Here is a 27,403-nt window from a genome sequence, read left to right as displayed (position 1 = left end):
AGGTCATCCACCACGGGGAAAGCTGTCCGCGAAGCGGGTTCGTCTGCACGCCGAGCGCCCCATGAACTGGCCTTAGTCCAGTAGTCTGAGGGTCAGTGGAGATCGGTCGCCTACCATCACCGGTGGGAAGGACTAACAAAACGCGATTCCACCCCTTACTGCGCCTGCGCCCGCTGTGCGCGGCCCCGCCCACTCCCAGTGGGCCCCGCGCCCGGAGAGGCGGGGCGGGAATTCCGGGGAAGGAGCCTGTGGTGGGGCATCCTGGGATAGGAGGGGCGAGGAATCCTGGGGCCTCTGGGGCGTGGCCGGCGGGTCTCCAATCCTGGTTGGTTGAGGGCGGAGGGCTGGTGGCCTCAAGTTCAGAGCCTAGAGGCTTCGGCTTTCCTGCCACCTGTCCTGCTACCTGTCCTGCCCCGAGCGCCATGGCTCAGCTGCCGCCCGACGTGGAAGAGGACGAATGTCTTCCTGAGTACCGCTACCTGTTCTCCCCGGACCTGCTCCAGTGAGCGCCAAGCTGGGCTGCCCTGGCCGCGCTGGACATGCGGATGGGTTGCAGACTGTGGGAGCTGGTTGCGGCCGGTTAGATAGTGCGCAGATGCTCGCATCGGGATCTCCCGCGAGCTTAGTGGAGAAGTCCGTTTTGACTGGCAGGCTTAGAAATCTTGGGAAGGTGGCTAGAGGGACTGCGGGGGTGGGGGTTGTCTGTTTTGAAAACGTATCGTTGATAACTTTCTCAGAGAATTTTGGTTAAAATTGTCCTTTTTGCTGCTGGGGATGAACCCAGGGCCTTGTGCTCCCTAGGTTAGCGTTCTACCACTAAGCTACACCCCAGTTCTAAAATCATTTTTTACCCCCAAAAGATCCAGAAAGCCTAAAAGATTGCATTTTATTTTCGTACAAAGTCCAACAGGATGGAAGGGCCTGTTCAGGGGACCAAAGTCCTCCACAGGTCACCAGCCCTCCCTGACAGTATTTACTTATGTGGTACTGGGGATTGAACCCAGGGCGCTTTACCACATCCCCAGCATTTTTTGAGACAGGGTCTCATCAAGATGCTTAGGGGGCTGGGGATATGGCCCAAGCGGTAACTGCGCTCGCTTGGCATGCGCTGGGTTCGATCCTCAGCACTACATAAAAATAAAATAAAGATGCCCTGTCCACTGAAAACTAAAAAATATTCTCTAAAAAAAAAAAAAAAAGATGCTTAGGACCTCACTAAATTGGCGAAGCCTTGAATTTGTGATCCACGTGCCTCAGCCTCCCAAGTCACTGGGATTATAGGCATGTGCCACCTTGTGCCTTATTTATTTTTGTGGCACTGGAGACTGAACCCAGGGAAGCTCTACCTATGAGATACACTCCCAGCCTTTTTTTGAGATAGGGTCTTGCTAAGTTGCTGAGGTTCACCTTGAACTCATGATTCTTCTGCCTCAGACTCTGGGGTAGCTGGGACAACAGGTGTGTATTGCCATGCTCAACAAAAGTGACTTTTTTTCTTTTTTTTTTTTGTGATGCTGGGGATTGAACCCAGGGCCTTGTGCATGTGAGGCAAAGCACTCTACCAACTGAGCTATATCCACGTCCAACAGTAACCTTTTAAAAGGTCACTTCTTTTCTTGTTTCAGGGACAAAGTGGCCTTTATCACAGGAGGTGGCTCTGGAATTGGGTTCCGGATTGCTGAGATATTCATGCGGTGAGCACTATTCTGGGTCCCTCCCCTGCTGTTCTTTATTGCCCCTTGCCTAGACCTGGCTGGATCTTGGGGATGAGCCGAGTGCTTCCAGAAGTGGCAAGACTTGGGGGTCTCCTGTAGATCAGGAGATTGTGTGGCTGTGGCTTCAGAGCCTCCTGAGGCTTTTAAGAGCTGAATATCAGGGTGGGCTGCCTCAGATCCCTTTGCTATGAACAGAGTGTGGAGGTGAATTCCACTGGAAAGAGACTCTGGGATACACCCACTCCAGGAGGACTCATCTTCAGGGCTGATGGCCTCATGCAGAACACGGCCACCCATGCCTAGAGTTCCTGTGAGGGTTAGTTGGGATACCATGTCTCCCATGGAACTTGTCTACAGGTGCTGGTGGTGGAAGTGTCAGGGAGTGGGCCAGGGGAGCACCCTGCCTGAGAATAGACTCTGTCCTTCCCCTTAGCCTCTAGGAAGGAGGGTGGAGCATACAGGGCTGTGCAGGGGACCTGGAAGGTCTGGGCCTGATGTCAGTGGCTCACCTCTGCTGTTCCACCATGTCCCACATACCCATGTGGCTAATATATCCCAGAGACCTGGCCCATGTAGGAGGGGCAACCATGTACCTACCTGAGGTCCCTCCAGAGCTGCTCAGTCTTGCTCAGGCCCCTGTGCCTTCTGCCAGTTGCACTTCTGCCCCCAGCTATACTCTACCTGAGACCCTGAGGGAGCCCACTGGTACAACTGCTATCCTCAGGCTTGCCATCTGGTTTTGCAGGCATGGCTGCCACACGGTCATCGCCAGCAGGAGTCTGCTGAGAGTTTCCATGGTGAGAGAGCCTCTCCTGTGGCCTGTCCACAGGTGGCTCTGGGGCCCTGAGCCTGGGCTGGGAAGGTCCTGAGGCCCAGGGGATGCTGACACAAAATCTTGCTCCCCTCTCAAATATGGAGCCTCAGTGGAAGTGGACTCCCAGAGACACCTTTGACTTATAATTCTGATTATTTGTCCTGTGGGGATCATTTTTTAGAAGATAATTTGGCCCCAGGAGAGTTCTCTGGGCTCTTCAGGGCAATGAAGGTCATCATCCCACTGACTAGGTCCTCAACCTGGGGGGAAACTCTGAATTCAAGTGGGGACTGGAAATCATCTGGGCTTCCGTTGATCTGTGATGGTGGCCTGGAGGGTGACCCAGAGGGACAGGGTGGGAACAGGTTAAAGGCAGTGGAGAGTGTGGGATGTCTTACCCATTTTTTACCAGTGCCAAGAAGATGGCCAGATTCAGGTGGTGTCTTCAAGAGTGGGAGCAGCAGGGTCTTAGTGGAACTGAGATTAATCATCTACATCAGATTCTGAAGGTTCTTCTTCAGGCCAGGGCTATGGCCTACCTCTTTTCCTGGCCACCCACCTCTTTTCCTGGCTCTAGGCTGCCAAGAAGTTGATTGCTGCTACTGGCCGGCAGTGTCTCCCTTTATCTATGGATGTCCGAGCTCCCCCAGCCATCATGGCCGCTGTGGACCAGGCACTGAAGGAGTTTGGCAAAATCGATATCCTTATTAATGGTGCGTTGGACAGTGCTTTGATGCTGAGGGAGGCTAGAGGCTTCTGATGGTTATAGTATGGTAATTGAGAGGACCCAGAGCTCTAGTGGAGGGTCAGGGATGGTACCAGAGAGCCCCAACACCTGCACCAGGTTCAGCTCTAATCCACACACCTGCAAGACCCAAGCTCCAGGCCCCTGGCTCTGTTCTTTCCAAGTGGTAGGTTAGCTCAGTCTCCGCTCAAGAGGATGCCCTATGAACATGACTGAATCACAAGTCAGAGGTGCCCTTTGTCCTGAAATTCCCAGTTAAAAAAAAGTAACAGGGCTTGGGGAGCAGCTCAATAGTAGAGTGATGTCTGCAAGACCCAGGGTTCAATGCCAGCAACACATACATAAAGTAGTAGACTCCATTGTTTAGTATAGTTTTAGATTTACAGAATAATTAAGCATTTATTCACAGAAGTCCACATACCTACCCCACATAGTTGTCCTATTATTAACATCTTCCATTTGTTGCAATTGATGAACCAATATTGATTCTTTTTTTTTTTTAATGACACTGGCTTGAACCCAGGGGTCCCCTACCACTAAGCTATATCGCCAGTCCTTTTTTTTTTGTCTTTGTCTTTTTGGTACTAGGGATTTAACTCATTGGGGTTTAACCACTGAGCCAGCTCCGCAGCCCTCTTTTATTTTTTATTTTGAGACAGGGTCTCACTAAGTTGCTTAGGGCTTTGCTAAGTTGCTGAGGCTGGCTTTGAACTTGAGATCTTCCTGCCTAAGCCTCCTGAGTTGCTGGGATTATAGGTATGTGCCATCATGCCTGGCTCCAGCCCTTTTTAATTTGTAAAAGACTATCACTAAGTTGCTGAGACTGGCCTCCAGTTTGTGATCCTCCTGCCTCAACCTCCTGAATTGCTGGATTATAGGTGTGGCCACACACCCAACTGATATATATTATTTACAGTCTGTAGTTTACATTAAGGTTCACTCTTCTGAAATTCCCTTTAAAAACATCTCCTATATTGGTTTCTAGAGTACCACAAAATGGGTGGCTTAAAACAAGAGAAATGCTCTCATGGTTCTGGAAGCCAGAAAATACAAAGTCAAGGTGATAGCAGGGCCATGCTCCAGGAGAAAATCTGCTCTGGGGCTTTATCTTAGTGCAGAGTGTGGGGCAAGCCTTTGTTCCTGGAGTGGGGCTACAATGGCTCTAATCTCTGCCTCTGTCATACAGAGCCTCCCCTCTGCACGTCTTTGTATCCTCTCCTCTTATAAGGACACCATCATGGGATTTAGGGCTCACCCCAATTCAGTATGACCTCAATTTGAGAGCATCTGAAATGACCCTGTATTTACCAGGCATAGTGGCACATACCTCTAATCCCAGCAACTCAGGAGGCTGAAGCAGGAGGCTTACAAGTTGGAGATCAGTCTGGGCAATTTATTAAGACCTTGTCTCAAAATTAAAAAAATGGCTGGGGATGTAGCTCAATGGTTGAACACTCTGGGTTCAATCTCTAGTACAAAAGCAAAATAAAACAAACCCTAATTTCAAATAAGGTCTCGTTTACAGATCCCAAACTCCTCAGAGGATAACATACTGTCCTGTCTTACTTTTGCCTTTCAGGAACTTATCCAAGTACTTAGTCTCCTACCCTGTCCAGCATTGCTCACCACCTATCGGGTGTCGGGCTCACTGTGCACCCTCCCTTTGGGTTTCTGCCCTCCTGGCTCCCCATATTCCCCAGACTTCAGCATCATCATCTGTCTCCTCTGCAGGTGCAGCTGGAAACTTCTTGTGTCCCGCCAGTGCTCTGTCCTTCAATGCCTTCAGGACTGTGGTTGACATCGACACCATTGGCACCTTCAATGTGTCTCGTGTGCTCTATGAGAAGTTCTTCCGGGTGGGTGTCCTCTCAGCCAGGATCTCCCCTCTGCCTGCTGCCCACTTACCACCCCACCCTCCTGTGTTACAGGACCATGGAGGGGTGATCGTGAACATCACTGCTACCCTGAATCTCCGGGGGCAGGTGCTCCAGGTGCACGCAGGCTCTGCCAAGGCAGCTGTGGGTATGGGCAACCCTTTTGGTCTTTCAACTTGGGCTCCCAGGGGGTCCTCTCCTGACCATCCTGGAAGCCACATTCTCCAGGTGATCCCGAGCCCAGTGGTGGGTAGGACAGGGCCTAGCCTTGACCCTAGGCCCACACTCACACCTAAGCCACTCTAGGAAACAGAGCAGCAGCCCCTGCTTCCTTAGACCTTCCCTAAATCTTCAGCTTCCACACAGATGCAATGACACGGCACTTGGCTGTGGAGTGGGGTCCCCAGAACATTCGCATCAACAGCCTTGCCCCAGGCCCCATCAGTGGCACAGAGGGCTTACGGCGATTGGGTAAGTCTTCTGGGGAACATGACCTGCCATGGGGTCACTCAGAGTACTGGGCACCCACAAATACTGCTAGAACCCTGGGGGGTTGAAAAGCCATCCTGTTCTGCTCCACCAGGCCTGCTGAAATTAGCACCATCCATCGTTTTCAGATGTGGTTCAGAGGCAGAGCTGGCTAGGGAGGGTAGAGGACCCTGGTCCTAGGGCTTACTGCAGGCCCCCCTCTTCCTGCCCCTGCTTCCTGCCCTCTAGGTGGTTCCCTGGCCAGAGTAAGCACAAAGGCCCTTGTGAGCCCTCTGCAGAGGCTGGGAAACAAGACGGAGATTGCCCATAGTGTGCTCTACCTGGCCAGCCCTCTGGCTTCCTTTGTGACCGGGACCATGCTGGTTGTTGATGGTGGGGCCTGGCTGACATCCCCTAATGACACCAAGCAGCTGGCAGACTTCGAATCCTCCTCTGCTAAGCTCTAGGTGAGGTGTTGCTCCTGCTTCTGGGGTTTACCTGTGTCCTTGGATGTTCCTGGCCATGCCCTGCAAGGTGGAGCTGTATAATTGCTCCTACCCCAGCCTGAGTACATGAGGGTTGCTGCCGATGGGGTCTTCAGCTATGCAGGAGTGTACAGTGCCACTTGATCTTCCTCAGTGACCTCAGCCTCTGCTGGAGTTTCTGGAGGATATTGGAGGGATACAACTTTTGATACACAATATTGTATCCAGAAACAGGGAATACTTCTGGGAGCTGTCTCTCTTGCAGTCCACAGCAAAGCCAAGAGCACTGGATCTGGTAGTGCAGCCCTTTCTCAGGACTGAGCTGTACTTGCACTCTGCATCCCCTCAGACTATGTCCTGGGCAGGAGTGACTAGCCAGTGAGCCCAGCCTGCAACCTCTCACACAGACATCTAGAATTTTTCCAGGAAATGCAGTATCTTTTTGCTATAAAAATATATACGTTGGCTTTGCAGAAAATTTTATAAGGAAAAAGAAGACCATTAAAAAGAACTACTCACTCTTTTGGAGGTAGGGTTGCACTTGCTTCCCATATTTTTCTGCCTCTCCTCAACTTGGACACTCCTACTGCCCTTTCTCCTCCTGGCCATTCTGCACATGGGAGAGGGCAAGCAGCAAGGCTTCCAGCCAAGGCTTCAGCCCTGTGGCTGCCCTTGTGGGAGGAAGCATCCTCCTCATAGCCTACTGGTCTCCCTCTTCCCTGGCTTCCCAATTCACCTCCACCTCAAACTCTAGACATGTTCAGCTTCAGTCCCGGGAAAGAGATGTCTGATGTAGTTTCACTACTGCCTGCCCCAATTGGCAAACAGTATTGAGTTTACAGCTGTCCACTGGCTTTAGAAAGCCATGATTTCAACTTGCTGTTCCTAACCTGTAAAGTGGGAGCAGCTGTAGGTACCTGCATGAGGGAAGGCATTATGGGTGTGTACACCTGCCTGCTAGTCAGCAGCAGCTCTGTGCTGCCACTCTAGCAGAGATCCTTGTCCCCCACCCTCCAAGCCTTATCATGGTACACCTGATGTCCAGCCTCATTCATCCTCCCTGAAGGTCCTCTGTAAGGACTTGGCAAATGGGGGCTGCACCTGGAGCCTGACTATGGCCTGCATCTGGGACTTGTGTCTACACTGGGCTACTGGCTGTCTCTGGCAGTCAGGGTGCCTTTTTGATGCTGGCCCCTGTGTGAAGGCCACCGGTGCTAGTGGACACTTCAGGACTCTCAGCCCCTCCTATCCTGGCCCACCTAATAGTAGCTTCAGTGAGGACATTTCCTCCTAACTTCTCTCTGGCCAGGATATAAACTCCATGGTCCCTGGTTCACAGCAAAAGAAGGTGGGATGCTGGTGACTGTGCCTGCCCTCTCTAGGAGATGGGCTCCAAAAGGCCTCACTCCAACAACCCTGGGTGAGGCCCTATCTGAGCCATGCTGCCCTGGAATGAGCCAGAAAGCTCAGTATGATCTGGGGAGGTGTCCTGCTTATCTACAAGTCATTCAGAGAATTGAGTGAGAAGCCTCAATCTGTCCTAGGTGAAAGCTGCTCTCCTAGCCTGGGACTGCCTGGTGGCCTGGAGGGGCAACTGTGGGGATGGTGCTCCAATCCCCATACAGGGACAAGATCCACTTGGCAGGGCAGTCAGCAAGGTCCCAGGGAGTTGCCTCATCTTGGAAAATTCTCTGCACCACTGAAGTGTAATATATTAAGTGCTCTGGCCTCAGGCCATCACCCCGAGAGGAGGTGACCTTACCTGTCCTCAGCCATTGCAAGTACAGTGGGTGGCAGGCCTGCTGGAGTGCAGCTGTAGGCAGCTCAGCTTCTACACTGGGCTGCACCTGCTGGTTAAACATTTTGGGCCAGAGTGTGGTGCTGTTGGAGAATTTTTAAAAAACAAAACAAAACAAAAAAAAAAAAAAACAGGGCTGGGGCTGTAGCTCAGTGGTAGAGCACTTGCCTAGCATGTGTGAGGCACTGGGTTTGATTCTCAGCATTGCACATAAATACAATAAAGATCCATTGAAAACTAAAAAATAAAAATACTTTTAAAGGATTATATATATGTGTATATATATATATATATGCACACTCATGTACGTATGTATGTGCATATATATACACACACACATACATATATATATATAAAGAAAACAGTTAAATAGTTACTAGGGAAGTATGGAGAGTGAGAAGCAGAGGCATTCACCAGCCCTCTGGAATGCACAGAGCTTTTTGGCTGCAGCTTGGGGCCTGCTATCCTTCCCCATGAAGCCTGACTTCAGGGGAGAGGCCCTAAGCCTGCTAGTTGTGGCCATCAGATTGTTGCCCTTGAAGGCAGTTAAGATGGGAACATTGCCCAGCAACTGGTCTGGTTAAAAAGAAGCCCCCTTCTGGGACCCATCCTCAAGATTCCCTCCAAGAGGACAGAAGAGCCAGGAAGTGGGCCTCAGGGCTGTATGTCTTTCTATAGTCATGATGGAGACATGATGTTGAAGGCAGCCTGGCTATAGGAACTGGCCTAGATAAGCACCGAGCCATACCCTCAGGATTTTTTATTCTTTATTATCTTTCTTTTTGTATCAGGGATGAACCCAGGGGTACTTAACCAGTGAGTTACATGCTCAGGTCTTTTTATTATTTTTTTGAAAATATTTTTTAGTTGTGGATGGACACAATACATTTTTATTTTATTTAGTTTTTTTATGTGGTGCCTCATGTGTGCTAGGCAAATGCTCTACCACTGCACCACAACCCCAGCCCAGCTCCTTTTATTTTTAAACAGGGCCTCACTAAGTTGCTGAGGTTGGCTTTGAACTTGTGATCATCCTGCCTCAGCCTCCTGAGTTGCTGGGATTACAGGCATGCATGGTTGCACCGGTCTTATGGAGATATATACCAGGGATTGAACTCAGGGGCACTTGACTACTGAGACACATCCCCAGCCCTATTTTGTATTTTATTTAGAGATGGGGTCTCACTGAGTTGCCTAGCACCTTGCTTTTGCTGAGGCTAGCTCTGAAGTCTCAATCCACCTGCTCCAGCCTCCCAAGCCACTGGTTATCTTTAAAGATAGAAAAGATGCCGGGTTCTTCGAAAGGAAGGGTAACTTGTATTTTTTTTTTTTTTGTGGTGCTGGGGGTCAGATCCAGGACTGGTGCATGTTGGGCAATGGCTCTACTGCTGAGCTACCCACCCAACCCAAGAAGGATAATTTCATCTATATGAGCCTTGGGCAGTGAATTTTCTGTACCCTTGGCTGTGGAAGCTGACAGGCCCTGACAATGCTAAGCTTCCCCCTGCCATGGCTGAAGCTGTTTAATTCATCCTCTGTGACTGGGTGTGTGGGTCAGTGGTAACACTACCTCTTATGTATGAGGTTCTGGGCAAACAAAATTTCATCCTTTGAAAACTATACATAAAAATAACACCCAGAGCCAAGATGCAAAGCACCATATCCTCAACAATGGTTCAGGAAGAAGGTGAATGTGCTGAAAGGCTTTGTGTGCTGCATCTGATGAAAGAACAAGCAAACAAATCCCAACTTCTTTACTCCACCCTGTCATGAGGTGTGCAGATTATTTCCCAGATGTCACTGGGATCCAGGGTCTGCAGTGAGCATCTGGGTGTGCTCAGTTTCATAAAGCAGAGAGAACCTTAAACTTGTTCAGAATAAATGGTGATGATTTGGGGAGTTCCACCAATGACTTCTGTTGCCATGGTAACCCTGAGCAAGCCAGCTTTGGCCCGCATGTGCTGCAAACCCTGGGACCAGCGCCTACTCCCCACACTTTCCTGTTGCTGGAAGGTTTTCCCAGATGCTAGGGTCCGCCTCTCTGCCCTTCTCCCTCCTCCCTTCCCAGCATGGACACTGTGAAACCTGCCAAAGCTCTGTCACCCCATGGGGCCATGGTAAACAGCTGAGGATGACTTTCGCACTTGGACATTAGTCCACTCACCAAGTGAGCACTGTGTGTGCTAAGTGCTGGGGGACCTAGAAGTATGTGAGCTGAGCTGGGTACAGTGGCCATGCCTGTGACTCCAATCTCTTGGGAGGCTGAGGCAAGGGAGTCATGAATTCCAGGCTAGCCTCAGTAACCTACTAAAACCCTATCTTAAAATGTGACTCTCCTAGGAGGAGCTGATGTCTCCAGTAGTTTCCTGTCTTCTCTCTGCCTGTGTCCATGTGGGCTCCTGGACTGAGGTGGGGAGCATGAGATGATGGATCCCAGAGAACCTTGCCAGCTGCAACACTGGAGGCTAGCAAGTGTTTCTCTGACCTCCACATCATTTCATCCTTTATCCTATGAGATAAGACAATGCTGCCTGGCAGCAGTCAAGCCCCTTCCCCAGGATGCATGTCCAGGCAGCCAGAAGCATCTTACTTGCGCTTGGCTCTGTGCTGAGGCCTGAGCCTACTGAAACTGGGCAGGAGTGGGGCAGGTGGGGTCTCCAGATTAGAACTTCCTGTGCTGGCCTCAGATCTGGGCTGGTGTGTAGGCCCCAGTTTTTCCCTTAGGACACATCAGGCATTTCTCTTGGAGGCATGTGGCAGACCAACTCTGGCCCTTTAGATCCAAGGGGGGAATGTCTGGGGGATTCTGGGTCCTTCACAGGCTCCCAGGTGGGGTGGGGCAGTGCACTGGAACTTTGGGAAGAAGCTGGGACACAGACCTTTGGAACCCAGAAATAAAACAACCTACCTTCCTTCCTTCTGCTCTTTCTGTGCTATGATCAAACACAGGGCCTTGTGCAAGCTGAGCAGAGCTCACCACTAACCTTTATCCCTACCCCTTCCTTCCTTCCTCACCCCCTGGGCATCGCAGCCCAGCTGCCACCTGCTCAGGTTGCTCCTTCTGCCAGTTGACATCTAAACTCTTGGGAAAGATGGTTTGCTCTGCTTGGATCATGTGTCAGTTCCCTCAATAAATTCATCTGGTGAATGTAAATATGGTGGTTCCCCCTGAAGCCAAGGCTTGGAGAGTACTGCTTCTACAAAATTGGGTTCCCAAGGCCTGACTTGGTGGAGCACACCTGTAATCCCAGTGGCTGGGGAGGCTGAGGTAAGAGGATTGTAGGTTCAAAGCCATCCTCGGCAAAAGCGAGGCACTAAGCAACTCAGTGAGACCCTGTATCTAAATAAAATATAAAATAGGGCTAGGGATGTGGTTCAGTAGTCGTGTGCCCCTGAGTTTAATCCCTGTACCAAAAAGAAAAAAGAAAATTGGGTTCCCAGATCCTCCACTTCGGGTCCTGTCCTACACTAACCCAGGTCACTTATAGACATATCAGCCAAGCATGCTGATAAGCCTCTGTGTGTGTCCCATGTGACTGCATGGATCTTGGGCCCCTTGCCTGGTGCCAGGGGATATGGATAACCTGGAGAGAGTAGTGGAAAGATGGCAGATGGCGCCAAAGAAGGAATGAGAAACAGGTGTCAGAGATATAAAAAATTAACTTTTAACTCCCTAGCATCTCATGAGATGTGGACAATGAAGTGGGCAGTGACTTGAACAGGCATTCCTTGCCCCAGGTCAAAAGCTTTGAGCTGCCATGGAAAGGAAGCTCCAGGGCTAGGAGCCTCCCCACAGGCTGCACTGTGTGTGGGAGGCATGGTGGGTTCCATGTGGGCTCTGAAGAGCTCCGGGGTGGCTGGAGATGCTTTGTCATCACAGGAAGCCGGTGCCAGCAACTTCAACTGAGATGTTAAAATAAGAAAATCTGCAAAACCTTGGGCTGAGTCAGGAGGAGTTAAACTATACCTTACAAACTCATGCTCTATTTTTACTCTGAGAAAAATGTACTTTACCAATTTTGAAGGTGAGAAAAAAATTTCTTCCCACTGAATAAAATATCAGTAAACACATAGCAGAGGCCAGCAGGGAGTGTGACCTAGACCTAAAATTGACTTCTTGCTCACTTTGCTTGGTGAATACATGTTAAAAGGCACAAGGTAGGCAGCCTTCTCATGAGGGACATGAAAGACTGCACACATGCAGAGTGTATTCTTGAACGAGTTGTGACAGGTATTTGGGCCCCTGAGACCTCACAGTCAAGGTTATCACCATGCACATCACCTGTCCAGTCTTTGCCTGCTGGTCATGTCTTCCTCTCACTTCTGCCCTATCATCAGGTGACCTCTAATCTGTTCGCTGTCCCTATAGTTCTTTCTTTTTTTTTTTTAACGTGGTGCTGAGGATTGAACCCAGTGCCTCACATGTACAAGGCAAGTGCTCTGCCACTAAGCTATAACCCCAGCTCTTTTTATTTTTTTTCCTTACTTCCTTCCACCCCACAACCCTGAGGATTGAACCCAGGGGCACTCTACCACTGAGCTACATCCCTAGCTCTTTTCATTTTATTTATTATTTTCTTTTTTATTTATTTGTTCTTTTTAGTTATATATGACAGCAGAATGTATTCTGACATCATACATACATGGAGTAAAACTTCCCATTCTTGTGGTTGCTTATAATGTGGAGTTACACTGGTCATGTATTCATATTTGAACACAGGAAACTGAAGTCCTATTTACTGGACATTCCCATCACCTCTTCCTTTCCCCTATTCCCCCAGTATTTTTAAAAATTTGAAACAGGATATAACTAAGTTGCCCAGGCTGACCTTGAATTTACAATCCTCCTACCTCAGCCTCCTAAATTACTGGGGTTACAGGTATGGCCATTGAACTGGGCACTGAATTTGCATTTTCTAGAATTTTACAGCACTGGAATTGCATAATGCGTACCTTTGTCTGCTGGCTCATTTTCTTAAATATTGATGTTTTGAGATTCATTCATGATGCTGTATGAGTTCATGTTCCTTCTTTATTATTCCTGAACTGTATTCCATGGTATGGATGTTTGTTGATTCACTGTGAGAGAGAGAAAGTCCAGTGGTCCATTTTCAAAATATAGTATTTAGCTTTAAATGTAAAAGTACTGAGGATGGAAGAAAAGGGAAGAGGAAACAGAACAAATGGTTGGGCTGGGGATGTGGCTTAAGCGGTAGCGCGCTTGCCTGGCGTGCGTGCGTCCCGGGTTCGATCCTCAGCACCACATACAAAGATGTTGTGTCCGCCGAAAACTAAAAAATAAATATTAAAAATTCTCTCTCTCTCTCTCTTAAAAAAAAAAAAAAAAAAAGCAACAAATTCTTTAAAAAAAAAAAAAAAAAAGAACAAATGGTTACCAGCCCTTAACATCTGGGTGTGACAGATCCACAGCCCCTTCACAAACAAGAGGTGAGGAGAAGGGGCTGGCCTGAGGGACAAAGGTAAACTTCATATATGGTGGCTTTCCAGAGAACAAAGGGAAGTAGGGACAGCTAAAGGTACATTTCTTTAAATAAACCAACAGGAGACAGCAAAACCTAGGTAGAGCTCCGCCCCTCTGGGCCGCAGACTCCTAGGGAGAGTACTGTGGCCACTTAGGCCCTCTACCCATCCTGCTGGAACTTCCCATGGGGCCAGCTCCATCTTGAACTGTAAGCTCCACGATGCAGGACTTTCAGTGCAGGTACCCAGCCCTATGTGGCCCTCAGTGCTGGCTGGCTGGTGCCCACTTTGGAAACAGACCCTCATTTACCTACTCAAACTATCTTTAAGTCTTTGTGGTAGGCTGGGGCATAGCTCAGTGACAAGGCGCCTGCCTAACACGTATGAAGCCCTGGTCAATTCCCCATGCCCTCAAATTGACTTATAAAGATGACAAGGAAATAGGTGGGGAGCTGCTCATGGTGGCTACACCTGTAATTCCAGTGACTCAGGAGACTGAGGCAGGAGAGTCACAAGTTTCAGGACAGCTTAGACAATTTAGCAAGGTTCTAAGTAACTTAACAGACCACAAAGAAGACATGGCAGGTCTGAACAGCTGACTGAGCTGGACAGTGTTGATTTTAATGTTTTTTTAATTAAAAAATTTTGATTCTCGAAAACATGTTGATTTTTGTTTTTGTTTTTCTTTTTTTAAAAAAAAATACAACAGTGGAATGCATTACAATTCTTATTACACACATAGTGCACAATTTTTCGTATCTCTCTATATAAAGTATGTTCACGCCAATTTATGCGATTATACATGTACTTCGTTTTTGTTTTGGCATTACAATTCTTTTTTTAATATATTTATTTTTTAGTTGTAGTTGGACACAATATCTTTATTTCATTTAAGTGGTGCTGAGGATCGAACCCAGGGCCTCGAACATGCTAGACGAGTGCTCTACTACTGAGCCACAACCCAGCCCCTGCATTACAATTCTTAATACACATATATACCACAATTTTTCTTATCTCTATTGGTGTATAAGGTATGTTGACACCCAATTCAAGTCTTCATACATGTACTTTGTATAATGATGACCATCACATTCCACCATCCTTGATAATCCCCTGCCCCCTCACTTTCCCTCCCACCCCTCTTCCCTATCTAGAATTAATCTAATCCTCCCATGTTCTCCCTCCCTATCCTACTATGAGTCACCCCGCTTTTTTGGCGCTGGGGATTGAACCCAGGGCCTTGTGCATGCAAGGCAAGCACTCTACCAACTGAGCTCTATCCCCAGCCCTGTTTTTCATTAAAAAAATTTTTTTATTAGTTTTTGATGGATCTTTATTTTATTTTTTTATTTTATTTATTTATTTATATACGGTGCTGAGAATCGAATCCAGTGCCTCACACATACTAGGCAAGCGCTCCACCACTAAGCCACAACCCCAGCCCTGTTTTTCATTTCTTATGTTGCCTTTTTTTCTTTCAGAGTTATAGATATGAGTTTATTAGAAGGAATAGGAAAGGGGAAGGGGTACACTCTCAAGGGAGAGGGCGGGTCCTCTCAGAGGACAGGAACCTGTGCCTTTCATCTTTCACACAGTGACCTTTTGTGTGTATGAGGGGTTGAACTCAGGATTAACCACTGAGACACATTCCAGCTCTTTTTTTTAAAGCTTTTTAATTTACTGACTTAAATTTTTTAGTTTAAGTCAGGCGCTTGCTATTTTTCTGAGGCTGGCCTTGAACTGGAGACCTCCCTGCCTCAGTTTCTGGAGTAGCTGGGATCACAGGCGTGGCCGTTTAGCAGGAAGGTGCATACTTTCCACGTGGTGGTTCCACTTGGGCAGGTCTACCAGGTAAGCAATGGACATTTTTCCAGCACTGGCATGCAGGAGCACCTGTCCCTCAGAATCTAGCACCTAGGATCAGAGGGAGCTGTTACCTTACCTACACCCCATTTACAAAGGCTGATCCTTCATTACAACTGCCTCTGAGGCTGCTACCTGGCTAAAGCCCAGCTCTTGACAAAACTGGGGGTGATTTTTTCTTTGAATGTAGCATCTTCCTCATGGATGGACACATCTCTTACAAGAAAATGGCAATAAGGTTTGAGAAGGGAACCCCTCCTTACCTTTTTGTTTTCTAAAAGAGATTTGGAACATTACAGTTATACATAATAGTAGGGTTCATTTTGACATTCATAAAGGCACATAACAATTTTTTTCATTTCAATCCCCCTGGACTACCTCCTTCTCTCTCTTCCTTGGTCTGTTACCCTTCCTCTACAATATTGGTCATTTATTCATTAATTGATGCATTATAGTTACATTTAAGATTGGAATGCACTGTGGTATATTCATACATGCACCTAGAATAATTTAGTCAATTTCATTCCCCTGCTCTTCCTTCCAGCCCTTCTTTTCTCCCCTTGGTGTACTTCTACTGTACTAATCTCCCTTCTATTTTTGAGACCCCCCCCCCTTTTTTTATTTAGCTTCCACTTATGAGAGAAAACATTTCACCCTTGACTTTGAGTCTCATCTTTCTTTTCTCAAAGCCAGACTCACCAAGTCTGGTGCTACATGTTGGGAATTTTGCCATGGGAGATGATTCAGTTAATTAGCAGGCTCCTGGTGTGTACACCTGGAAGCATGTTCAGTTCCTTTGTTTCTTGCCAAAGCTGTTTAGGAAACCACACCTGGAGCTGTTGGCCAAGTGTGAAAAATATTGCTCACACTCGTTCAGGAACGCTAAATTTGGCTACCCGCTGGGGGCAGGGGATGCTCACCTGTTCTGCCACTGCCATGCCTGGTGTCCATGAACCTGTCCCTTTGATGACAGTGACACTAGGGACAGAGGCCACTTGCTAACGACAGCCAAGGGCTTGGGAGGCTGACCAGAGAGATGAGCTCCTCATGCCTGTAATCCCAGAAGCTACTGAGGCTGAGACAGAAGGATCGCAATTTTCAGGCCAGCCTCAGCAACTTAGAGTTAATGCCATTTTCTCGCTAAGCAACTTAGCAAGACCCTGTCTCAAAAAAAAAAAAAAAAAAAAAAAAAAAAAAAAAAATATATATATATATATATATATATATATATATATAAAAAGCTGGGGATGTGGCTCAGGGGCAAAGCGCCCCTGGGTACTCCTCCCCGCCAAAATAAAAATCCCGGGAACAAATTTAAAACGAGGGCCTCAGCCCGTCGCCGCGCGTGCTGAGGTGCGAGTCAGGTGGCCCGCACTCTCGGGAAGGTGCCCCGTCTGCCTCCCGCGAGACCTCTGCAGCAACTCGACCTCTGCGCGGCGCCTGCAGCGCAGCGTTCCCTACACCTACCTGGGAGCCCGGAGTGAGCGCCTCTGCTGGCCCTTTGGGGTCGTCACGTGCAAGGACTTTCTGTCAGTCACCCGCACCACCCAGACTGCTACCAGATTCCAAATGCCACATCCAGATCCCGCCAAGACTCGCATCCGCCCTGCCCCCGCCGCCGTCTTTATATCCCGCTGGCGGGGCGGGGACACAGGCGCGGCGCGCTGACGTCAGCCGCATGGGGCGGGGCCGTGCGACATCACGCTCGGTACCTCAGCATCTCTCGCCCGGTCCTCTATCCTCCGCTCGGCGATCGGCCCCGCGGCCGCCCGCCGCCCGCCCTCCGCCCTCCGGCCGCGCCGCCGCCATGGTTCCGCGCCCGCCGCGCCGCCGCGCCGGGGGCCGCTGAGGCGCGGGCAGGATGGGCGAGGGCGGAGCAGGGCCCGAGCGCCAGCCCGAGCAACCCGGGCGCCCCGCGCGCGCCCGCCCGCGCCGCCGCGGGGATGCCCGCGCCCGCCGCCGCGCCCTGAGCGCCTTTGTCTGCCTCCCGCGCCCGCCGCACGCCTAGCTTGGCCCGGCCGGAGCATGGAGCCGGGCCGGCCGGCCTCCCCGCCGGGCCGCGGCGAGCCGGCGAGCGGGGCCGCGGAGTCGGGGGACCGTGCGCTCTGCGCGCCCTCCCGCCGCGGCCCGTGCCCAGCTCTAGCGCGCGCGGTGGGCGAGCGGCCGCAGGGTCGTCCCGGCCCGTCCGCTGACCCCAGCTCCGCGCCGCCGCCACCTGGCGAGCCCGCGGCCGGCCTGGAGGACGACGCGCGCCTCCGCGCTGTGTTCGACGCCCTGGACGCGGACGGGGACGGCTTCGTCCGCATGGAGGACTTCGTCCAGTTCGCCACCGTCTACGGGGCAGAGCAGGTAACCGGCCGGCCTCGCTCAGCTCGGGTGGCGTTTCCTTTCTGGGCTGAGTTCCCCGGATCAGGACCTGCACCAGCAGCGTGCGTGCTGGGCCCCCGGTGCACACCTTGGGCCGCTGGAAGGAGCACCGCAGAGGCCAGACCCTTAGCAGCCTGTTTGGAGCGTGGTGGCTGCTGTGCATGCTTGGCACTGGTCCTTCTAGATTTCGTCTTTTCTAGTCTGGGAGACAGCGCTTACTGAAGGGATAAAAAATGTTCCTTTCTGTACCTTCTGTGAGCAGTTGCGGGAAGGGAGGAGCGGGAGCCCAAGGCCACGTGCCAAGTGTAGCAGAACTCCACCAGGGCCTTGTCCACCTTTGCGATAGGGGTGCGATGCTCAGCTGGACTGCGGATGCCAGGTGCGCACAGGGTCCCACACACACCGCCTGTGGCTGTTGGGGACACTGATCTCAAGACTGAGCTCTTCCTGTCTCCCTCAGCACTTGCTGGAGTTCAGGTGGAGGTGACATCAGGCTGTGTGTGTTCTTAAGACTCGGAGACATCAACCAGGAGACCATGTTCACTTTTAAAGGTTTGCTCCAGTGGTAGGAAATCCCCAAAGTGCTGATCATGTTGTTCGTTTCTTACACATGCAAACATTTGTTAAGTGGGTGTTCAAATACATATGGGTGTTGGAGCCAGGAGTCTTCAAGAGGTAAAATTGACACACTGCTGCTGAGGGTGTCAACCATAACTCTTTTTTGGGGGCGGGGTGGTACTGGGGATTGAACTCAGGGATACTCAACACTAAGCCACATCCCGACCCTATTTTTTATTTTATTTAGAGACAGGGTCTCACTGATTTGCTTAGCTGCTCCATTGCTGAGGCTGGCTTTGAACTCACCATCCTCCTGCCTCAGCCTCCTTATTCGCTGGGATTACAGTGGTGCCCCATCACCCAGCCCCGGCAACATTAAGAACTCAATCCCAGCGACTGGGGAGGCTGAGGGAGACCATCGTGAATTCAAACCCAGCCTCAGCAATTTAGTGAGGCCCTAAGCAATTCAGTAAGACCCTGTCTTCAATAAAATATTAAAAAGGGCTGGGGTTGTGGCCCTTATTATAGAGACATTACAGAGTCTCACTAAGTTGCTCAGTGGTTAAGCATCCCTGGGTTCAATCCCTGGTACCAAAAACATAAACAACAACAACAAAAAGAAGAACTAAAAAGAAACTCTTAAGGGGCCCATGTATTCCCCCCTTTACCCCAGTACCCACAGTACCATTGAGGCCTACAACCTCCTGCACATCAGTATGGAGGTTGGCCAGGTGCTCACCTGCTTAACTCTGGGCTGCACTATACTGTTCGGGTGGGTCTAGTGGGCAGAAATGTGTCACTGATGACTTTCTGTGGAGGTAGCTGAATTGTGGTTGCTGGCCCAGGTTCTTTTAAGAACCTTCTTGCCACTGGTGATGTGTCTCTCCCCAAACTTCCTCTTGCTTCCTTAACACAGAAGTGTCAGGCCAGCTGCACATCTGCTTTTCTTTACCTGACTGCCCATTTGTGTTTTCACTGAATAGGTGCCATGGTTCTCCAAGGTGGGAACTGGGCAAGCAGGATTCATCCCCACTTTGCAGCTCACATGCTTGGAAGCCCAGAAGGCTATGTAGCTCTCCCAGAGACCCACAGATAGTGCTAGAGCAGGGAAAGAACTAGGTCTATTGGCTCTTCACCCATAGCTGGCTTCTTAGGTTTGGTGGCTCAGAATATGTTCTGCCAAGTTTCATCATACTGACTTCTGTGAAATTCTCTTTAGAAGCATTTTTTTTTTTTTTTTTTTTGTCATGATCTTCCCAGCTGATCTCGGTGGAACAAATTTTGGATTTCTGTTTGGGACTGAGCTTGTAATCACAAAGTAGAAATGGGTCAGAATTCTTTGCTTGATGGTTCCTGGTGGAACCTGAAGAGGGGGTGAGTGCGTGTCTCAGCACTTGGTGGGTTGGGAGTGTGGAGGGGATCTTGTGGTGTGGTCTTCTGTCTGTTCTCTCACTGCTTATAAGAAGCAGTACAGGCTGATTTAGGTGCCCAGAACTGGATAATTTTTCAGGGTGGTCGTGAGAAGCTCTCCATTCCTTTGAGCTATCTTAGTTACTATTTTGGATCAGATAATGTACAGTGTAATGAGAGGGTTTTTTTTTTTTTTTTTTATTTGTGCATGGTTTAGTAGCCTTCATTACCACCCAGGTTTGCTTTTTCTTTTTTTCCCAGTCCCAAGTCAGAAGACATTATAGAGGAGCAAAGACCAGAAATATTTGATAGTGGAATAGTTTAGAGAAAAGTGGGAGTGGTACCCCTCATGATAGATATCTTTTTTTTTTATGTGTAGACCTTTATTTTATTAATTTATTTATATGTGGTGCTGAGGATCGAACCCAGTGCCTCACACATGCTAGGCAAGCGCTCTACCACTGAACCACAACCTCAGCCCATGATAGATATCTTGAGTTCTATTTATTTATTTATTTGGTGCTTGGAATTGAACCCAGAGTTACTTTACCATTGAGCTGTGACCTTCTTTTTTTTTTCCCCTAAGTTTTGGGACAGAGTCTCACTAAGTTGCTGAGAGTTTTACTAAATTGCTGAGGCTGGCCTCAAACGTGCAATCCTCCTGCCTCAGCCTCTTGAATTGCTAGGACTACAGGTATGTACCACCAAACCTAGTTTACTTAAAAACTCTCTTTTTTTGGTACCAGGGATTGAATTCAGGGTCACTCAACCACTGAGCCACACCCCCAGCCCTATTTTGTATTTTATTTAGAGACAGGGTCTTACTGAGTTATTTGGCGCCTTGCTTTTGCTGAGGCTAGGTTTGAACCCATGGTCCTACTGCCTCAGCCTCCAGTAGCCACTGGGACTACAGGCATGCACTACTGCGCCCAGTTTAAAAACTTTTAAAAATGGAAACACATGCTAAATTAGACAGAATAGTTTAGTGAGCTCCCAAGCCTTTGCTTAGTCTCCACAGTTTCAGCAATCTGGCTTTATCTATAAACTCTTCCTTCTCCCTTTTTTTCGGTACTGGGGATTGAACCCAGGGGCACTTTACCACCAAGCTACGTCCCCAGCCCTTTTAATTTTTATTTTGAGACAGGGAGGGGCTTGCTAAGTTTTTAAGGCTTTCCTTGAACTTGGCATCATCTTGCTTCAACCTCCCAAGTCACTGGGAGGAAAGGCATGTGCTGCTTTGCCCAGTTCCTCCCCTGTTTTGTTTTGTTTTTTAATTTTTGGTACAGGGGATTGAACCCAGGGGAGCTTAACCACTGAGCACACTTCCAGCCCTTTTTTGTATTTTATTTAGAGACAGGGTCTTGCTGAGTTGCTCAAGGCCTCGCTAATTTGCTAGGGCTGGCTTTGAACTCACAATCCTGCCTCAGCCTCCTGAGTCACTGGGTGGGCACCAGTGCACCCAGGACCTCCCTGTATTTTTGAAGCATATTCCTGACATTATGTAGTTGCATCCATAAATACTTCAGTATATACATCTAAAAGATAAGGGTTCTTTTTTAAAGGTTCATCACTTTTCTAAATCCCTAGGGACAGTTCAGATAAGCCAGATAATAACAGTAAAGACCATAAATTTCTGTACTTAGGATTTCAAAATACTGACTGTGTGAGACTCCTAGGCCAATCACATTATTGTCTTTGATGGTAGCAACTCAGTTATCTTGGGTTTTGTCTAATTTTCAGAGGCAACATGTCCAGTGTCTTTTGTGTAGCCTGTTTATGAAGGCAGGATTTAAATTATTTAAGTGGGTTATCTGAATCTTTAATCGGAGTGGCTGCTCCCATTTATAATACAGACAGCTGCCTTGTCCCTCTTTCTGAGCAGCATCAGGGCGTTTGGGTCTCCTTATTTCAGCTGGTGGATCAAGTGTGGTGTAACATGACCCAGTGTTAGGTTTGTGTGGAGATAAAAGGGGGAAAGAGCCACAGGGGAGGGTTATGGTTGCATGTTGAAGCCAGGATTTATAGTCAGATGTGCCTGGGAAGTGGGTGTGAAGTTCAAGGCCTTGACTTCTCTGAAGGTTCCTCATTGACAGGAGCCCTCACACTGAGGGGGCTGATGCCTTGATAATGACCACCAACCTGTCATGCAGTGGAGGTCCTAATGTGAAATCTGCGTGTGGGGAGGGGTTGGTTCCTTTCTGTTCTGCCTTCTGAAAGGAATTAGTTATAACCCTAAAGACTTTCTTCACATTTGATTTTTATTCTCACTTAACCTATTGCATTTTAGTAGTCAGTGATTCTTCTCAGAAAACTGCCACTGAGTGCTGAGCACCCTTCAGTAATCTTGGTGGGTATTGCCTATCCTCCTCAGTGCTTGCAGGAGTGGGCTGGTGAAGGAGTGTCCACCTGCTGGTCTCCTGTTTCCCATTCTTGCACCCTTGCCAGTGGGCAATTGGCAATTCCTGGGGATACTGGATTGTGCCTTTCCTTGCTTCAGTGTTCTTTCTAGTCTCTACCCTGACTTTGGACTTGAGTGTGAGTATGTGAATGAGAGTATGTGTGTGTGGACTAGGCTGTGAGTGGAAGTGAAGTGTATGAACTTGTGTGAGCCAGCAGGTGTGTATAACTCTGGGTCTGGGTGTCGACAGAATTGCCAAGGGGCAGTTGAAGTTCCTGATTGGGCTTGGGTTATCACAGCATTGTTAGTGTCTCAAAAAATGCCTTTCTATGGCCAGGCCCAGTGACACATTCCTGAAATCTGAGACTTGGGAGGCTGAGGCAAAAGGATGGTAAGTTCAAGGCCAGCCTGGGCAACTCAGTGAGACCTTGTCTCAAAATAAAAAATAAAAAGGGGCTGGGGTTGTGGCTCAGTAGTAGAGTGCTTGCCTAGCATATGTAAGGCACTGGGTTTGATTCTCAGCCCCACATATAAATAAATAAAATTAAAGTCCATTGATAACTAAAAAATTAAAAATAAATAAATATATAAAAAGGTGTGGGGTTGGGCTCAAGCCTCATTACTGAAGGCACATGCATGCATGCACACACAGACACAAACTAGTACTGGAGTGTGGCTCTGTGGTAGAGCTCTTGCCCAGCATGCACAAGACCCTGGGTTTGATCTCCAAAAGCTAAACAATACCAGTAAATTAAGAAAAAACAAGGATTGCTTGTAATCCTATCACCCAGAGATAGCTACTTACACATTAATATATAAATTAAGATGCATATAACATGTTTCATGTTACAAAAATGATGTAATTCCCATGGTTGTTGCTTTGAATCTGCTGCTGCTTCTTTTTTTTTTTTTTTGGTACTGGATATTAAACCTAGGGCCTTGCACATGCTAGGCAAGTGCTCTACCACTGAGCTACATTCATAGCCTTTTTTGTTTTATTAGGTACTGGGGATTGAACTCAGGGGCACTTGATCACTGAGCCACATCCCCAGCCCTACTTTTTATATTTTATTTAGAGACAGGGTCTCACTGAGTTGCTTAACACCTTGCCATTGCTGAGGCTGACTTTGAACTCTCTATCCTTCTGTCTCAGCTTCCCAAGCCACTGGGATTATAGGCATGTGCCACTGTGCCTGGCTTTATTTTATTTTTTTACATAGGGGCTCATTAAATTGCTGAGGCTGACCTTGAACTTGGATCCTCCTGCCTCAGCTTCTGAATAGCTGGGCTTGTGCCACCAAGCCAAGTTTGAATCAGCTTTTGTGTTTGATTTCTATTAACAATTCAGAATATGTACTTGGCTGGGAGTGGTGGCACCCACCTATAGTCCCAGAGGCTCTGGAGGCTGAGGCAGGAGGATTGTGAGTTCAAAGCCAGCCTCAGCAGCAGTGGTGCTAAGCAACTCAGTGAGACCCTGTCTCTAAATGAAATACAAAAAGGGCTGGGGATGTGGCTCAGTGCTTAAGTGCCCCTGGATTCAATCCTCAGTACCCCCCAAAAAAACAGACAAACAAACAAACAGAGTGCATACTTGAATATCAATTCAGACATATACTTTAATGGAAGCCTAAGCTTTACTTGTCCCTAGGAAGATTCAGAATTATCTTTTAAGGACTATTGCAGTTTACAATCCAATTTACAGAAAGAGATTGTGGACAGTGCTTTAAAGGGCACCAAGCTCGTGACTTGCTTCCCTTCCACATGCTCATTTTGTTTAAAGTCCAGAAACAATCTGAACATTAGGTATGGTAGAAATACCTGACAAGAGGTTTAGATACCCCTTAAAATTATTGTGTAATCCTTGAAGGTAATAATTACAGAGACTCTATCATTGACTGGCACTCACCAGTGAATACAGCAGTGTGCTGAACTGATGGAATGTATGCAATGTGAAAATCATGCATGTGACAAGTCTTGAAGGAATGCTTGTGTCTTAAGCTCTGAAGATAAAACATTTGCATGTTTTTGCTTTGACTTAATTAAGGTTTCTGTTGATACACAGAACACATCTAGAGAAACTCAGATTTTCCAGTAAATTAAAGAATTATATAGAACATCAAATTAGCATGTACAGATGCTTATTGAAGACAGTATTAATTTTTATTGATATTTGGGAAAATGCCTGTTACAAGATGCCTGCAGCAGGGCACGGTGGCATACACCTGTAATCCCAGTGGCTCAGAAGGCTCAGGCAGGAGGATTGCAAGTTCTAGGGAAGCCTGGGTAACTTAAGGAGACCCTGTCTCAAAATAATAAAAAGGGCTGGGGACATGGCTCTTTGGCAGAGTGCCCTGGGTTCAAACTCCCATCAAAAAAAAAGCAACCAAGCAAGTACCTGCCATTCTTGAATGCTGGCTTCCAGCTAGGCATGTGGCTTCCACTATACTTTACATGATGCTTATGTGTAAAGGTAAGAAACTTCAAAGACATTCTTAATGGAAAGAGTTATAGTAACTGCACTGTGATTTCCAAAAATCCTTAAGATAGTAAATTAGGATAAATGGGTTTTGGGTCATGGTGAGGGAGGAAAATAAATTCGTTTAGTAGATAGTTTTATTTTCCTGTCTAGGTATTTCACACTTTTAGGCAAAGGGGTATTACTCTTGTTGCAATCTTAGGACGTTCTTGATTTCGTGTTTCAGCTTGAGCTCATGTTGAACAGGGGTCCTGGCTGTGCATGGGCAGCCATCCTGTCTTCTCAGTGTCTCCTGTGCTCCCTGAGTACTGGTGAATGTAGTAGCCTCGAGTATGGGCTGCCTTTTTCTCCAGGGAGGCATAGTGGGGCCTGGCAGCATGAATGGGTGCTGTAAGCCTGTCCAGGGTGAGACAGGTCCAGGGCCAGAGAGCACCTGAGCATCGCTAGCTTTAAATGGAGTGAGCATGTGAACCACACCTTGGTCTAGCTTTTTTTGCCCGCCACTTCTGCATGTAAATGATGTGAAACCCAGTTTTGACCCATGTCTTCAGGATGATTCAGGGATGTATAGCTCCTGGCAACTTAGTTAAGAAATCTGTGTTGTTGTTGTTGTGCTGGGGATTGAACCCAGGGGTTTGTGTGTGCTTAGGCAAGTGTTCTACCACTGAGCTACATCCCCAGCTCTTTCTTTACAATTTTATTTATTTATTGTTATATTTATTTAGTTGTAGATGAACACACAATATCTTTGTTTTTATGTGGTGTTGAGGATTGAACCCAGTGCCTCACACATGCGAGGCAAGCACTTTACCACTGAGCACAGCCTCCGCCCCTAAAATTTTATTTTGATACTAGTTTCAGACTGGTCTTAAACTTGTGATCCTCTTGCCTCAGCTTCTCTAGTTGCTGGAATTACAGGCATGCATCACTGTTCCTGGCTTTGATTTTGATGACTTTTTAACAAACTTTTACACAAGTTGTCTAAAGGTGCCTAGAGCTGTTCATGCCCACTGCCCCTTTGCAGCAGGATTTCTCAATGTCTGTGAGCATTTACCTTTTGGCCTAGCAATATCATGCCTAGTAACCTACTCTGAAGATGTACCTCCATAGCATTATCTGTGCTGTAAAACATTGAAGCCATCTAGATGTTCATCCAGGTCTCATGGTCGAGAACTTGCAGCTGTAGAGAACAGGAAGGGCCTTCGTGTAAACTGGGAGGAGGCAAGGATACAGTAAGTGACAAGGGAGTACACATTAGGGCATCTTTGTGGGAGCAAAGAGTGGGGATCACGATTCCCAGAGACAGCATAGATGGCAGTCATTGGGCGGATGTTTAACAGGAGCCTTTCAGTGGAAGTGGAAGGGAACCGTGCACTTAAAAATGGTTCACACCACTAGTTAAAGACAAGACAAGAGAGTGGAGGCCAAGCCTCCATGGTTAGGCCCGAGTGCTGGGGCAGAGGAGGCTGGGATGTGCAAGAAGCCATAGCTTGTGACCCCAATGCCCCAGACTAGGCCTCTCTTTTCCTTGATACCCACTTCTGATCCTGACCTGCCCGAGGCAGTGGTCACCCCAGGAGGGCCATGTAGATGTCCATCCAAGTGAGGCCAGACTAAAGAAAAAAATTAGGAGGAAAGAATGTGAAATAAGAAAGAAGAGGAAATAGTTCATTTGCTTCTTTTTGAAAAATGAAATAGGAAGAGTACCAGGCCTTGGCACTGAAATCCCAGCGACTCAGGAGACTGAGGCACTCAGATCACAAGTTCAAAGTCAGCCTCAGTAATTTAGTGAGGCCCTAAGCAACTTTGTGAGGCCTTGTCACAAAATAAAAAAGTGATGGAGTATCCCTGAGTTCAATCCCTGGGGGTGGGGGAGGAAAGAAACCTAGACAGGATAGACTAGAAACTTAATTCAAAAAGGTAATATCTGAGAAACTTAATTCAAAAAGGTAACATCTGAGTACTAGGGGCACAGTGTATGGGGTCTGGATATGAATGAAATTCTCTTTGAGAATACTTTTTTTACATAATTTTGGGTTTTGATCCATGCAAATACTCTACCTATTCAAAACTAATTCAGAATACAATGATAGGGAAAAAAATCTAAAAGTGAATTAAAATAGAAACAAATGAACCTAAATGTTTATTGAATTAGTAACATATGACCCATAGTTTAAAGTAACTCAGGCAGCTTGGATATAGTACTTTAGGATTAGTAGAATACATTCAAAAGAACACAAAGAAACTTGCTACACAGTAGTTTGTTGTTGATAGCCATGTCAGGTAGTGAACCTAAAATTCTTTCCCATATGTTTTAGGGTAGAGAAGGTAATAAACATATTGATTCTGGGAACTAGGGTTCCCTGGAGAAAGAAGATAAAAATGTGGTATGGAAAAAATGAGGAAGAACCTTGTGGTCTTGAGATTTAAATTGGAGGTATCAGTATCAGTTATGATAAAAATATTGAAGGTCCAGGAGCAGTGACACCTACCTGTTCTCCAGGTGATGTGTACCAAAAATTATTTCTCTTAAGGGGTCCAGGGAGCCTTAGAGAAATAAATAAATAAATGACTTATTCTAGGCTCTGAGCAGGCAAGTGTGAATTTTCTTTTCTTTTCTTTTTTTTTTAATATTTATTTTTTAGTTTTAGGTGGACACAATATCTTTATTTTTATTTTTATGTGGTGCTGAGAATCGAACGCAGTGTCTCATGCACATTTGAGCCACATCCCCAGCCCCAAGTGTGAATTTTCTTGTACCAGAAAACAAGAAAGTGATCAGAAATTGATGGGGGACATATCAACAAAAGAGCCACTTAGAGGAGTTCCCATGGCCAAACTGAGACATTTTGAGCATCAAAAAACAATAATGATATTGGGTGTGATACCATTTACCTGTAATCTCAGTTACTCAGGAGACAGAGGCAATAGGATTGGAAGTTTTGAGCCCA

General features: G+C 47.6%; 2 protein-coding genes and 1 long non-coding RNA gene across 10 annotated transcripts in view; 2 read left to right on the top strand and 1 right to left on the bottom strand.

Moving 5' to 3' along the window:
• Positions 1 to 220: 220 nt before the first annotated feature.
• Positions 221 to 6,629, top strand: Decr2 (2,4-dienoyl-CoA reductase 2). Of its 3 annotated transcripts, XM_027940598.2 has the most exons (9): positions 226 to 502; positions 1,626 to 1,694; positions 2,461 to 2,512; positions 3,107 to 3,242; positions 5,006 to 5,130; positions 5,203 to 5,296; positions 5,515 to 5,619; positions 5,866 to 6,083; positions 6,330 to 6,629. In XM_027940598.2, the coding sequence occupies exons 1-8, from the start codon at positions 423 to 425 to the stop codon at positions 6,081 to 6,083; spliced, it is 879 nt and encodes a 292-aa protein (XP_027796399.1). In that variant the 5' UTR covers positions 226 to 422; the 3' UTR covers positions 6,330 to 6,629. The 3 variants fall into 3 exon arrangements, with proteins under 3 accessions (XP_027796398.1, XP_027796397.1, XP_027796399.1); XM_027940597.2 differs by having other exon boundaries at positions 221 to 502; positions 5,006 to 5,296; positions 6,256 to 6,629; XM_027940596.2 differs by having other exon boundaries at positions 223 to 502; positions 5,006 to 5,296.
• A 4,914-nt stretch (positions 6,630 to 11,543) lies between these two features.
• LOC114096908 (uncharacterized) lies at positions 11,544 to 16,844 on the bottom strand. 3 transcript variants are annotated; one of them, XR_011705435.1, is made up of 4 exons: positions 16,711 to 16,844; positions 16,164 to 16,407; positions 12,853 to 12,978; positions 11,544 to 11,802 (listed from the first exon to the last, which is right to left on the bottom strand). It is a non-coding gene; the product is annotated as an uncharacterized lncRNA (long non-coding RNA). The 3 variants fall into 3 exon arrangements; XR_011705433.1 differs by lacking the exons at positions 11,544 to 11,802; positions 12,853 to 12,978 and adding an exon at positions 14,851 to 15,294; XR_011705434.1 differs by lacking the exons at positions 11,544 to 11,802; positions 12,853 to 12,978 and adding an exon at positions 14,851 to 15,294 and having other exon boundaries at positions 16,164 to 16,403.
• Positions 16,845 to 17,303: 459 nt separating this feature from the next.
• The window catches only part of Rab11fip3 (RAB11 family interacting protein 3), a 61,326-nt gene continuing 51,226 nt past the window's right edge, over positions 17,304 to 27,403 (top strand). Inside the window, exon 1 of one of the 4 annotated variants that reach the window (XM_027940745.2) lies at positions 17,304 to 17,592. In XM_027940745.2, the coding sequence (XP_027796546.1) occupies positions 17,548 to 17,592 (45 nt within the window). In that variant the 5' untranslated portion in view covers positions 17,304 to 17,547. The remainder of the gene's footprint in view (positions 17,593 to 27,403) is intronic. The other 3 variants (XM_027940746.2, XM_027940742.2, XM_027940744.2) reach the window with 3 other exon arrangements.

This window comes from Marmota flaviventris, chromosome 19, assembly GCF_047511675.1.
Source record: "Marmota flaviventris isolate mMarFla1 chromosome 19, mMarFla1.hap1, whole genome shotgun sequence".
NCBI lineage: Eukaryota > Metazoa > Chordata > Mammalia > Rodentia > Sciuridae > Marmota > Marmota flaviventris.
Note: the sequence above shows the minus strand (reverse complement) of the source record. Positions and strands in the feature narration are given on the sequence as shown.

Coding starts and splice junctions, on each gene's coding strand:
- Decr2 (XM_027940597.2), top strand. CDS start 423: ATGGCTCAGCTGCCGCCCGACGTGGAAGAGGACGAATGTCTTCCTGAG. Junction 503..1,625: donor TTCTCCCCGGACCTGCTCCA/GTGAGCGCCAAG, acceptor TTCTTGTTTCAG/GGACAAAGTGGCCTTTATCA. Junction 2,513..3,106: donor GTCTGCTGAGAGTTTCCATG/GTGAGAGAGCCT, acceptor TCCTGGCTCTAG/GCTGCCAAGAAGTTGATTGC.